At 48.0% G+C, this 13,626-nt stretch overlaps 1 protein-coding gene across 2 annotated transcripts in view; it reads left to right on the forward strand.

The window, feature by feature from the left end:
* The first annotated feature begins 646 nt into the window (after positions 1-646).
* LOC149433919 (Fc receptor-like protein 3) overlaps positions 647-13,626 on the forward strand; it is a 28,551-nt gene continuing 15,571 nt past the window's right edge. The window contains exons 1-5 of one of the 2 annotated variants that reach the window (XM_089664298.1): positions 647-685; positions 6,248-6,268; positions 8,476-8,736; positions 10,348-10,605; positions 11,567-11,833. In XM_089664298.1, coding sequence (XP_089520424.1) covers positions 652-685; positions 6,248-6,268; positions 8,476-8,736; positions 10,348-10,605; positions 11,567-11,833 — 841 coding nt within the window. In that variant the 5' untranslated portion in view covers positions 647-651. The remainder of the gene's footprint in view (positions 686-6,247; positions 6,269-8,475; positions 8,737-10,347; positions 10,606-11,566; positions 11,834-13,626) is intronic. The other variant, XM_089664299.1, reaches the window with a different exon arrangement.

The following is a 13,626-nucleotide window of genomic DNA, read 5'->3' on the forward strand; positions in this document are numbered from 1 at the left end:
CATCAGCCCGCCCTATCAGTGGGAAGGGCTACAGGGAACCACCCCAACCAACCCAAGACACAGAACAATGGGATGCAGCCATGCAGCAAAGGACATTGACCAACCCCCACACCAATACACAAACAGTACATCCCATAATAGTTGGCTGGACAGGAAGACACAGCACCATGGGGGGGAGCACATGGCAAACAGACAATGGACAGCCATGTGGTCTAGACAAAGGAACACACACTATACACAAGACTCAGACATTCACATGTACACCCTGTACCCCTTAACAGGCACAGGGTGCCTTAAACATAATGGGAATTTGGGAAGATGATACAGAGGTCCCCCCACCCCCAAAAGTCACTCCCGTCACAACAGGTGTCCCAGATTGTTTTCAGTGATCAAAAGAGCCCTGACACACAATGCCATCCATGAGTTACACTGAAAAACAAATTATTTAATCTTTGTGACACTTAAATAGAATTTGCATAATCATTTGGAACGCGGTGTATATGAGGACAGGTGTTGGGAAATGTTGGCAAACATTTAGAAATCTTAGAACTAAACAAAAGCAGAAGCCAGTTTCATCACAGGAAGTGTCACCCGGGATTTAACGTCTCGTAACTAAACCAAATCTTTTATTCTGTGTCTATCTGTCAAGGGATGATGTTGTCCACCTTCGTCCTGCTGATTTTAGGTGAGTATATTTGCTTGTCTTTGCACTGCAGCTCTTTCTTGGAGATTTCAAGGTGTTCCTGGGATGTCTTGGTGCAGATATGATATTAGGCACTACCACTGGCCCACTGGTTCCTCTGTGTGAAGGCATCTCAGGAACATTTTACATCCCCTACATTTACTTGGAAGTGTTAACCACTTGAGCTCCTGAGGATTTACCCCCCTTAATGACCACGCCTTTTTTTGCTGTTTGGCGCTGCGCTAATTCAAATGATAATTGCGCGGTCATGCAGTGCTGCACCCAAACGAAATTTACGTCCTTTTTTTCACATAAATAGAGCTTTCTTTTGATGGTATTTTATCACCTGTGCGCTTTTTATTTTTTGCGCTATAAACAATAAAAACACGGAAATTTGGAAAAAAAACAATATTTTCTACTTTCAGCTATAAAAAATATATCGTAAACTCAAAGTTAGTCATAAATTTAAGCCAAAATGTATTCTGCTCCATGTTTTTGGTAAAAAAAATCCTGTGCATTAGCGGGCAAACTGGCGCTTTCTTGGAAGTCGCCAGTGACACTAATACAGTGATCAGTAAAAATCTGTTCACTGTAATCAATGACACTGGTGACAGGGCAGTGAAGGGGTTAACTAGGGGAGGGGGGGCGATCAAGGGGTTAAATGGGATTACTGGTGTACTGGCGGGCAAACTGGCGCTATCTGGGAGGGGCGCTAACACTATCGGAAGTCGCCAGGAACACTGATACAGTGATCAGTAAAAACTGGTTCACTGATCAGTGACACTGGTGACAGGGCAGTGAAGGGGTTAACTGGGAGGGGGGCGATCAGGGGGTTAAATGTGTCCTAGAGTGTTCTAACTGTGGGTATGTGCTCTTTTACTCACTTTTTGTATGTCTTCTTCTCTGTCTGGAACCGAATGTCTCCAGGCAGAGAAGAATGACATCATATCCTGTCCTGTGTAAATGTCAACACAGGACAGGATAGAACAGGGACCGATCATCTGATTTCAGCCAGACATCACTGGCTGAAATCTAATGATTGATTCCTCCGGGATCAAATGGTGTCACCCGCGGGTCGGCGGGAGCGCGCGCGCACGCCCCTGCCGGCGAAAACGTCGGGAGCGCGGAACCCGTTTTAAAACGTGGTTTTGCGCCCCAGTGCTGCCCTGCACACGTATATATGCAGTGGCAGGGCAGCAAGTGGTTAAGGTGTTCCTGGGATGTTTTGGCACAGATGCAGTATTCGGCACTTTATTCTTCCCAGTATCAAACCCCAGATACTTTCTTGGGGATTTCAAGGTGGATGTCTCGGCACAGACACGGTATTAGACACTTCTTGGATGTCTCGGCATAGACACAGTATTAGACACTTCTTGGATGTCTCGGCACAGACACGGTATTAGACACTTCTTGGATGTCTCGGCACAGACACGGTATTAGACACTTCTTGGATGTCTCGGCACAGACACAGTATTAGACATTTCTTGGAAGTCTCGGCATAGACACAGTATTAGACACTTCTTGGATGTCTCGGCACAGACACGGTATTAGACGCTTCTTGGATGTCTCGGCACAGACACGGTATTAGACACTTCTTGGATGTCTCGGCACAGACACAGTATTAGACACTTCTTGGATGTCTCAGCATAGACACAGTATTAGACACTTCTTGGATGTCTCGGCACAGACACGGTATTAGACGCTTCTTGGATGTCTCGGCACAGACACGGTATTAGACACTTCTTGGATGTCTCGGCACAGACACAGTATTAGACACTTCTTGGATGTCTCAGCATAGACACAGTATTAGACACTTCTTGGATGTCTCGGCACAGACACGGTATTAGACACTTCTTGGATGTCTCGGCACAGACACAGTATTAGACATTTCTTGGAAGTCTCGGCATAGACACAGTATTAGACACTTCTTGGATGTCTCGGCACAGACACGGTATTAGACGCTTCTTGGATGTCTCGTCACAGACACGGTATTAGACGCTTCTTGGATGTCTCGGCACAGACACAGTATTAGACACTTCTTGGATGTCTCGGCACAGACACGGTATTAGACACTTCTTGGATGTCTCGGCATAGACACGGTATTAGACACTTCTTGGATGTCTCGGCATAGACACGGTATTATATACTTCTTGGATGTCTCGGCATAGACACGGTATTAGACACTTCTTGGATGTCTCGGCATAGACACAGTATTAGACATTTCTTAGAAGTCTCGGCATAGACACAGTATTAGACACTTCTTGGATGTCTCGGCACAGACACGGTATTAGACACTTCTTGGATGTCTCGGCACAGACACGGTATTAGACACTTCTTGGATGTCTCGGCACAGACACGGTATTAGACACTTCTTGGATGTCTCGGCACAGACACGGTATTAGACACTTCTTGGATGTCTCGGCACAGACACGGTATTAGATACTTCTTGGATGTCTCGGCATAGACACAGTATTAGACATTTCCTTAGGTCCAATATCAAATGCCTTTGCCTAGACATCCCAAAGAACTCTTTAAAATCTCTAATGACTAAGGTGTTACTGGAATGTGTTTGAATAGACACTGTTTTAGGTACTTCCTGCTGCCAATGACCAGACCCTGTTTTTTTAGAGGAATCCAAAGTGTTCCTAGAATGCCTTGCATTGGCATGTTATTGGATGCTTCCTGCTGCCCAGTATCAGAACCTGGTTCTTCCTTTGGAATTTCAAGGTGTTCCTGAGATGTCTTGGCACAGACACAGCATTAGACACCTCCTGTAGTCTAGTAGCGGACCCTGGTTCTTCTGTGTCAAGGCATCCCAAAGAGCACCTTGCATCCTGAAGGATTCCTTGGGAATTCCAAGGATTTTCTGGTATGTCTATGCACACAGACACAGTATTAGGCTTCTCTCGATGCCCAGTATCAGACCCTGGTCCTTTCTTGGGGATTTCAAAGTGTTCCTAGAATGTCTTAGCATGGGCATGTCATTGGATGCTTCCTGCTGCCCAGTATCAGATCATGGTTCTTCCTTTGGAATTTCAAGGTGTTCCTGGGATGTCTTGGCACAGACACAGCACTAGACACCTCCTGCAGTCCAGTACCAGACCCTGGTTCTTCTGTGTCAAGGCATCCCAAAGATCACATTGCATCCTGAAGGATTCCTTGGGAATTCCAAGGATTTTCTGGTATGTCTATGCCCACAGATACAGTATAAGGCTTCTCTCAATTCCCAGTATCAGGCCCTGGTCCTTTCTCGAGGATTTCAAAGTGTTCCTAGAATGTCTTGGCATGGACATGTCATTGGATGCTTCCTGCTGCCCAGTATCAGATCCCAGCACAGACACAGTATAAGGCTTCTCCCAATGCCGGTATCAGGCCCTGGTCCTTTCTTGGGAATTCCAAGGATTTACTGGTATATCTATGCACATAGACACAGTATTAGGCTCCTCCCAATGCCCAGTATCAGGCCCTGGTCCTTTCTTGGGGATTTCAAAGTGTTCCTAGAATTTCTTAGCATGGGCATGTCATTGGATGCTTCCTGCTGCCCAGTATCACATCCTGTTTCTTCCTTTGGAATGTCAAGGTGTTCCTGAGATGTCTTGGTACAGACACATCATTAGACACTTCCTGCAGTCCAGTACCAGACCCTGGTTCTTCTGTGTCAAGGCATCCTAAAGAGCACCTTGCATCCTGAAGGATTCCTTGGGAATTCCAAGGATTTTCTGGTATATCTATGGACACAGACACAGTATTAGGCTTCTCTCGATGCCCAGTGTCAGACCCTGGTCCTTTCTTGGGGATTTCAAAGTGTTCCTAGAATGTCTTAGCATGGGCATGTCATTGGATGCTTCCTGCTGCCCAGTATCAGATCATGGTTCTTCCTTTGGAATTTCAAGGTGTTCCTGGGATGTCTTGACACAGACACAGCATTAAACACTTCCTGCAGTCCAGTACCGGACCCTGGTTCTTCTGTGTCAAGGCATCCCAAAGAGCACCTTGAATCCTCAAGGATTCCTTGGGAATTCCAAGGATTTCCTGGTATATCTATGCACACAGACACAGTATTAGGCTCCTCCCAAAGCCCAGTATCAGACTCTGGTCCTTTCTTGGGTATTTCAAAGTGTTCCTAAAATGTCTTAGCATGGGCATGTCCTTGGATGCTTCCTGCTGCCCAGTATCAGATCCTGGCACAGACACAGTATAAGGCTTCTCCCAATGCGGAGTATCAGACCCAGGGGCGGACTGACCATTCGAGCACTCGGGCACCGCCTGAGGGCAAAGGGTCAGTAGGGGGCCCCATGTGATGCCCCTGGTACCTTTCATTGGCTTTTTCATAGGCTTTTTTGGGTGTGGGCGAGGATACAGGGGCCCCATGATCCCCTATTGCCTGGGGGCCCCATGAGTTGTCACTCCGCCCCTGATCAGACCCTGGTCCTTTCTTGAGGATTTCAAAGTGTTCCTAGAATGTCTTGGCATGGACATGTCATTGGATGCTTCCTGCTGCCCAGTATCAGATCCCAGCACAGACACAGTATAAGGCTTCTCCCAATGCCAGTATCAGGCCCTGGTCCTTTCTTGGGAATTCCAAGGATTTCCTGGTATATCTATGCACACAGACACAGTATTAGGCTCCTCCCAATGCCCAGTATCAGACCCTGGTCCTTTCTTGGGCATTTCAAAGTGTTCCTAGAATGTCTTAGCATGGGCATGTCATTGGATGCTTCCTGCTGCCCAGTATCACATCCTGGTTCTTCCTTTTGGAATTTCAAGGTGTTCCTGAGATGTCTTGGCACAGACTCAGCATTAGAAACCTGCAGTCCAGTACTGGACCCTGGTTCTTCTGTGTCAAGGCATCCCAAAGAGCACCTTGAATCCTGAAGGATTCCTTCGGAATTCCAAGGATTTCCTGATATATCTATGCACACAGACACAGTATTAGGCTCCTCCCAATGCCAGTATCAGACTCTGGTCTTTTCTTGGAGATTTCAAAGTGTTCCTAGAATGTCTTAGCATGGGCATGTCATTGGATGCTTCCTGCTGCCCAGTATCACATCCTGGTTCTTCCTTTGGAATTTCAAGGTGTTCCTAGAATGTCTGGGTACGTCCCACTTTCCAATACAAGACTCCATTGTCTATTTCAGGATTTCAGGGTGTTCCTGGGATGTTTTTGCATAGACACGGCATTAGGCAGCTCCTGTTGCCCAGTATTGGACCCTGGTTTTTCTTTACCAAGATATCCCAAGAACAGCTTAAAATTCTTGGTTCTTCCTAGGACTTTCAAGGTGTTCCTGGGATATCTTGGTGCAGAAACAGTATTAGAAAGATACCAACATCTGTTGGACCAGTAACTCTACCACAACCCCCAATGATAGACCTGTGGAACTTTTTTTCAGTAATTTAAGGACCAACCATTTTCCATTTCGGTTCCTGTGAATTCTTCTCTTGTTGAGCGAGTGATGGCACTGAAAATTCTCAATAGCTGCCAAGTAGGAGCTCACCTTAATTTTAGATGTTACCATAGAAATCAGAAGACTCACGGATACTCGTTCTTTGTTTTCTGTTTTTCAGGTTCGGTTGCAGCAGAATCTGGTGGGTACCATGTAGATGGTCTATAATTTGGAGGCTTTTTTCCCATTTCTTGACATGATTGCATCAATTATTTCCATGTGATGACATATTGACTGCCAGTGTATTGAGAAATCTCCTCGATGGGGTTTCTGGCAACTAATAGCTGATATGAAAGTCGCTCATACTAAGAAGTAGTGTAATCAGATGGCTTTTCTGCTTTTAGGACCCTAAACAACCCATCCAGGGTCCAATTTTTGTTCAAAACTTGAATCCTTGCCAGACTTTTTTTCATTTTTAGTTTAAGGCATTGGTCTCCAAACTGTGGAATGTGGCCCTTTGCTTGCTTTTATCCAATCCTTGCATAATTATTCCCCCCACTGACAGCAACAGCGGGGCATAGTTCCTGCCACTGACACTGAAAAAAGGGGCACTATCCCTGCCACTGACACCAATGATAGATCACTAGTCTTCCTACTAACACCAACGATGGGGCGCTATTCCTCCCTCTAATACAAATGATGGGGCAATAGTCTTCCCACTGACACCAAGGATGGGGATCTATTCCTCCCACTGACACCAATGATGGGGTACTATTCCTCTGACTGACACCAATGATGGGGCACTATTCCTCCCACTGACACCAATGATGGAGCACTATTCCTCCCATTGACACCAATGATGGGGTACTATTCCTCCCATTGACACCAATGATGGGGTACTATTCCTCCGACTGACACCAATGATGGGGCACTATTCCTCCCACTGACACCAATGATGGGGCACTATTCCTCCCACTGACACCAATGATGGGGCACTATTCCTCCCATTGACACCAATGATGGGGTACCATTCCTCCGACTGACACCAATGATGGGGCACTATTCCTCCTACTGACACCAATGATGGGGTACTATTCCTCTAACTCATGCCAATGATGGGCCACTGTTCCTCCCACTGACACCAAGGATGTAGCACTATTCCTCCCATTGACACCAATGATGGGACACTAGTCCTCCCACTGATGCCAATGATGTGGCACTGATCCTCCCACTGACACCAATGATGGGGCACTATTCCTCCCTCTAATACAAATGATGGGGCAATAGTCTTCCCACTGACACCAAGGATGGGGATCTATTCCTCCCATTGACACCAATGATGGGACACTATTCCTCCCACTGACACCAAGGATGGGGATCTATTCCTCCCATTGACACCAATGATGGGGCACTATTCCTCCCACTGATGCCAATGATGGGGCGCTATTCCTTCTAGTGACACCAATGATGGGGCACTATTCCTCTCACTCATGCCAATGATGGGCCACTGTTCCTCCCACTGACACCAAGGATGGGGTACTATTCCTCCCTCTAATACAAATTATGGGGCAATAGTCCTCCCACTGACACCAAGGATGGGGCTCTATTCCTCCCATTGACACCAATGATGGGACACTATTTCTCCCACTGATGCCAATGATGGGGCACTATTCCTCCCACTGATACCAATGATGGGGCACTATTCCTCCTTATGACACCAATGATGGGGCACTATTCCTCCCACTGACACCAGTGATGGGGCACTATTCCTCCCACTGACACCAGTGATGGGGCACTATTCCTTCCACTGACACCAATGATGGAGCACTATTCCTCCCACTGACACCAATGATGGGGCACTATTCCTCCCACTAACACCAATGATGGGGCACTATTCCTCCCACTGATACCAATGATGGGGCACTATTCCTCTCACTCATGCCAGTGATGGGGCACTATTCCTCTCACTCATGCCAGTGATGGGGCACTATTCCTTCCACTAATACCAATGATGGGGCACTATTCCTCCCACTAATACCAATGATGGGGCACTATTCCTCCCACTGACACCAAAGTAGGGACACTCTTTACTCCCACTGACACCAGGACATTTTCTATTCCCACTGGCCATAGTCCAGCCCCCTCCCCACCCTCCTAAAAGTTTGAAGGACAGTAAACTGGCCCTTTGTTTAGAAGGTTTGGAGACCCCTGGTGTAAGGGATAGAGTGAGGGAGAGTTAGAACCTCTGCTGGGTTTTTATTACTCTTTTATGGAGAGATCTCCAATTACATCCTTTCTCAGTGACACCACAGGAAGTGAAGAGAAATCTCCGTAAGGGGAACCTGGACAGCACAGAGGGTAGTAAATCCTGGACCTTTAATGGTGCATCTATTATTTTTGCTTTTGTAGCCTTAGTCCGGCCCGTGGTGACCTTCACCCCTCCATGGAGACTTATCATGTCCACAGACTCGGTGACTATAGCATGTGACACCGGTACTCCAACACGGGAGGATGAAACGTTCTACTGGTACAGAGATGAGAAACTGATGGACATCCATCGGCAGAACTTCACCGTCCAATCAGCTTCAGCGGTGTTTAATGGTGGAGACTACCAGTGCCGGACCAGCACCAGTGATATCAGTGACCCCGTCTACCTGCATGTCAGTTACAGTGAGTTATACTTCATATCTACAGCAGACTGACCAACCCGGGGCTCAATGAGTATTCCTGACCACTGTGGGGGAGGGGACATTAGAGTGTAAGCTCCTCTGGTACGGAGACTGATGTGACTGTGGGGGAGGGGACATTAGAGTGTCAGCTCCTCTGGTACAGAGACTGATGGGACTGTGGGGGGAGGGGACATTAGAGTGTAAGCTCCACTGGTACAGAGACTGATGGGACTGTGGGGGAGGGGACATTAGAGTGTAAGCTCCTCTGGTACAGAGACTGATGGGACTGTGGGGGAGGGGACATTAGAGCGTAAGCTCCTCTGGTACAGAGACTGGGGGGGAGGGGACATTAGAGTGTAAGCTCCTCTGGTACAGAGACTGGGGGGGAGGGGACATTAGAGTGTAAGCTTTTCTGGTACAGAGACTGATGGGACTGTGGGGGAGGGGACATTAGAGTGTAAGCTTTTCTGGTACAGAGACTGATGGGACTGTGGGGGAGGGGACATTAGAGTGTAAGCTCCTCTGTACAGAGACTGATGTGACTGTGGGGGAGGGGACATTAGAGTGTAAGCTCCTCTGGTACAGAGACTGATGTGACTGTGGGGGGAGGGGACATTAGAGCGTAAGCTCCTCTGGTACAGAGACCGATGGGACTGTGGGGGAGGGGGCATTAGAGCGTGAGCTCCTCTGGTACAGAGACCGATGTGACTGTGGGGGAGGGGACATTAGAGTGTAAGCTCCTATGGTACAGAGACCGATGGGACTGCGGGGGAGGGGACATTAGAGTGTAAGCTCCTCTGGTACAGAGACCGATGGCACTGCGGGGGAGGGGACATTAGAGTGTAAGCTCCTCTGGTACAGAGACCGATGGGACTGCGGGGGAGGGGACATTAGAGCGTAAGCTCCTCTGGTACAGAGACCGATGTGACTGCGGGGGAGGGGACATTAGAGCGTAAGCTCCTCTGGTACAGAGACCGATGGGACTGCGGGGGAGGGGACATTAGAGCGTAAGCTCCTCTGGTACAGAGACCGATGGGACTGCGGGGGAGGAGACATTAGAGCGTAAGCTCCTCTGGTACAGAGACCGATGGGACTGCGGGGGAGGGGACATTAGAGTGTAAGCTCCTCTGGTACAGAGACCGATGGGACTGCGGGGGAGGGGACATTAGAGTGTAAGCTCCTCTGGTACAGAGACCGATGGCACTGCGGGGGAGGGGACATTAGAGTGTAAGCTCCTCTGGTACAGAGACCGATGGGACTGCGGGGGAGGGGACATTAGAGCGTAAGCTCCTCTGGTACAGAGACCGATGGGACTGCGGGGGAGGGGACATTAGAGCGTAAGCTCCTCTGGTACAGAGACCGATGGGACTGCGGGGGAGGAGACATTAGAGCGTAAGCTCCTCTGGTACAGAGACCGATGGGACTGCGGGGGAGGGGACATTAGAGTGTAAGCTCCTCTGGTACAGACTGATGGGACTGTGGGGGAGGGGACATTAGAGTGTAAGCTCCTCTGGTACAGACTGATGGGACTGGCTCAGTGTTTGAAGTAAAGTCTTGCAGAAGTCTGGTTTTCATTGAATATGATATCATGAATATTATTTTACTATTCCAGCCCTTGTTGTTCTGAAGAAGCCCCCCTACCTTTATGAAGGGGACCCCCTGACTCTGAGGTGTTATAGCCTCCCGGAATATAACGGGACAAACACAACATTCTACAAGGACGGTGCAGAGATACAATTCTCGGTCAATACCTCGGAGCTCCATATTGATAAAGTAGACAGAAGTGTGAGTGGGACATACAGATGTACGAAGACGGTGGAGTTCGGAGAGTTCCAGAACGTCTCTGCTGAGACCTACGTCTATGTTAGAGGTGACTACAAGATGAACTCCATTCAATGGAGCCTTTGTAATGCTCTTATGAGGGGTTCCCACCATTACTATGCTGAGTTCCCAGGTCTGTACACCGACTGTGCCCATTATGAGGGATTCCCGCCATCCCTGTGCTGAGTTCCCGGGTCTGTACACCCGCTGTGCCCATTATGAGGGGTTCCCACCATCCCTGTGCTGAGTTCCCGGGTCTGTACACCCGCTGTGCCCATTATGAGGGGTTCCCACCATCCCTGTGCTGAGTTCCCAGCAGGGGCAGACTGACAACTCATGGGGCCCCCAGGCAATAGGGGATCACGGGGCCCCTGTGTCCTTGCCCAAACTCAAAAAAGCCTATGGAAAAGGTACCAGGGGCATCTCATGGGGCCCCCTACTGACCCCGGGCCCTCGGGGAGTGCCCGAGTTTCCAAATGGTCAGTCCGCCCCTGGTTCCCGGATCTGTACACCTGCTGTGCCCATTGTGAGGCGTTCCCACCATCCCTGTCCCAAGTTCCCAGATCTGTACACCGTTGTGCCCATTATGAGGGGTTCCCACCATCCTTTGTGCTGAATTCCCAGGTCTGTACACCCGCTGTGCCCATTATGAGGGGCTCCCAGCATCCCTGTGCCGAGTTCCCGGGTCTGTACACCCGCTGTTCCCATTATGAGTAGTTCCCACCATCCCTGTGCTGAGTTCCCAGGTCTGTTCCCCCCACTGTGCCCATTATGAGTAGTTCCCACCATCCTTGTGCTGAGTTCCCAGGTCTGTTCCCCCCACTGTGCCCAATATGAGGAGTTCCCCCATCCTTGTGCTGAGTAATAGGAGGAATTGGGACACACAAAGGTGGGTAGGAACATCCAAAATGCCCAAGTGGACAGAACAGAACAAGCTCCACCTATAACTAAAGTTTTGGGTTTTGAGTTTTTAAGTCGGTGTTCCTATTAAATGTCCATTATATGTTTAGCAGGAGATGAGGTGAAGCCCATGGTGACCTTCACACCCAACTGGAAGGTGGTCTTCACCATGGACTCGGTGACTCTGACGTGTAATGTGGGATCTGCTGAACAAGAGAAGGAGACCTTCTACTGGTACAGATCCGGCAATCTCATCAATACGAATCAACAGAACCTCATCATCCAGTCCGCCAACTATAACTATGACAGAAGATACTACCAGTGCCGGACCGGAACCAGCGATCTCAGCGAACCCGTAACACTGAACGTCAATAGAAGTAAGTTCTACAGCTCGGGTATGTGCCGCCATTTTCTTTACCCCAAAACCCATCCAGTCCATTAACACCCTTCAGCTCAATCACCTCCTTTACGAACTTTAACCACTTGACCTCCAAAAGGTTTTACCCCCCCTTCATGACCAGGCCATTTTCTTGCTATTCATTACCGCTCTACCTTAAATGGCAATTGCACGGTCATGCAACCCAAATGAAATTGATACCATTTTTCGCACAAATGGAGCATCTTACGGGGGTATTTGATCACCACTGGGGTTTTTTTTCTATATATATACAGTCAGGTCCATAAATATTGGGACATGGACACAATTCTAACATTTTTGGCTCTATACACAACCACAATGGATTTGAAATGAAACGAACAAGATGTGCTTTAACTGCAGACTGTCAGCTTTAATTTGAGGGTATTTACATCCACATCAGGTGAACGGTGTAGGAATTACAACAGTTTGCATATGTGCCTCCCACTTTTTAAGGGACCAAAAGTAATGGGACAATTGGCTTCTCAGCTGTTCCATGGCCAGGTGTGTGTTATTCCCTCATTATCCCAATTACAATGAGCAGATAAAAGGTCCAGAGTTCATTTCAAGTGTGCTATTTGTATTTGGAATCTGTTGCTGTCAACTCTCAAGATGAGATCCAAAGAGCTGTCACTATCAGTGAAGCCATCATTAGGCTGAAAAAAACAAAACAAACCCATCAGAGAGATAGCAAAAACATTAAGCGTGGCCAAAACAACTGTTTGGAACATTCTTAAAAAGAAGGAATGCACCGGTGAGCTCAGCAACACCAAAAGACCCGGAAGACCACGGAAAACAACTGTGGTGGATGACCCAAGAATTCTTTCCCTGGTGAAGAAAACACCCTTCACAACAGTTGGCCAGATCAAGAACACTCTCCAGGAGGTAGGTGTATGTGTGTCAAAGTCACCAATCAAGAGAAGACTTCACCAGAGTGAATACAGAGGGTTCACCACAAGATGGAAACCATTGGTGAGCCTCAAACACAGGAAGGCCAGATTAGAGTTTGCCAAACGACATCTAAAAAAGCCTTCACAGTTCTGGAACAACATCCTATGGACAGATGAGACCGAGATCAACTTGTACCAGAGTGATGGGAAGAGAAGAGTATGGAGAAGGAACTGCTCATGGTCCTAAGCATACCACCTCATCAGTGATCATGGTGGTGGTAGTGTCATGGCGTGGGCATGTATGGCTGCCAATGGAACTGCTTCTCTTGTATTTATTGATGATGTGACTGCTGACAGAAGCAGCCGCATGAATTGTGAAGTGTTTCGGGAATATTATCGGCTCATATTCAGCCAAATGCTTCACAACTCATTGGACGCTTCACAGTGCAGATGGACAATGACCCAAAGCAGACTGCAAAAGCAACCAAAGAGTTTTTTAAGGGAAAGAAGTGGAATGTTCTGCAATGGCCAAGTCAATCACCTGACCTGAATCCGATTGAGCATTTCACTTGCTGAAGACAAAACTGAAGGGAAAATGCCCCAAGAACAAGCAGGAACTGAAGACAGTTGCAGTAGAGGCCTGGCAGAGCATCACCAGGGATGACACCCAGCGTCTGGTGATGTCTATGCGTTCCACACTTCAGGCTGTCATTGACTGCAAAGGATTTGTAACCAAGTATTAAAAAGTGAAAGTTTGATTTATGATTATTATTCTGTCCCATTACCTTTGGTCCCTTAACAAGTGGGAGGCACATATGCAAACTGTTGTAATTCCTACACCGTTCACCTGATTTGGATGTAAATA

Source organism: Staurois parvus, unplaced genomic scaffold (genome assembly GCF_062004578.1).
Source record: "Staurois parvus isolate SC_StPar_1 unplaced genomic scaffold, SC_StPar_1.0 ptg001879l, whole genome shotgun sequence".
In the NCBI taxonomy this organism is placed as follows: domain Eukaryota; kingdom Metazoa; phylum Chordata; class Amphibia; order Anura; family Ranidae; genus Staurois; species Staurois parvus.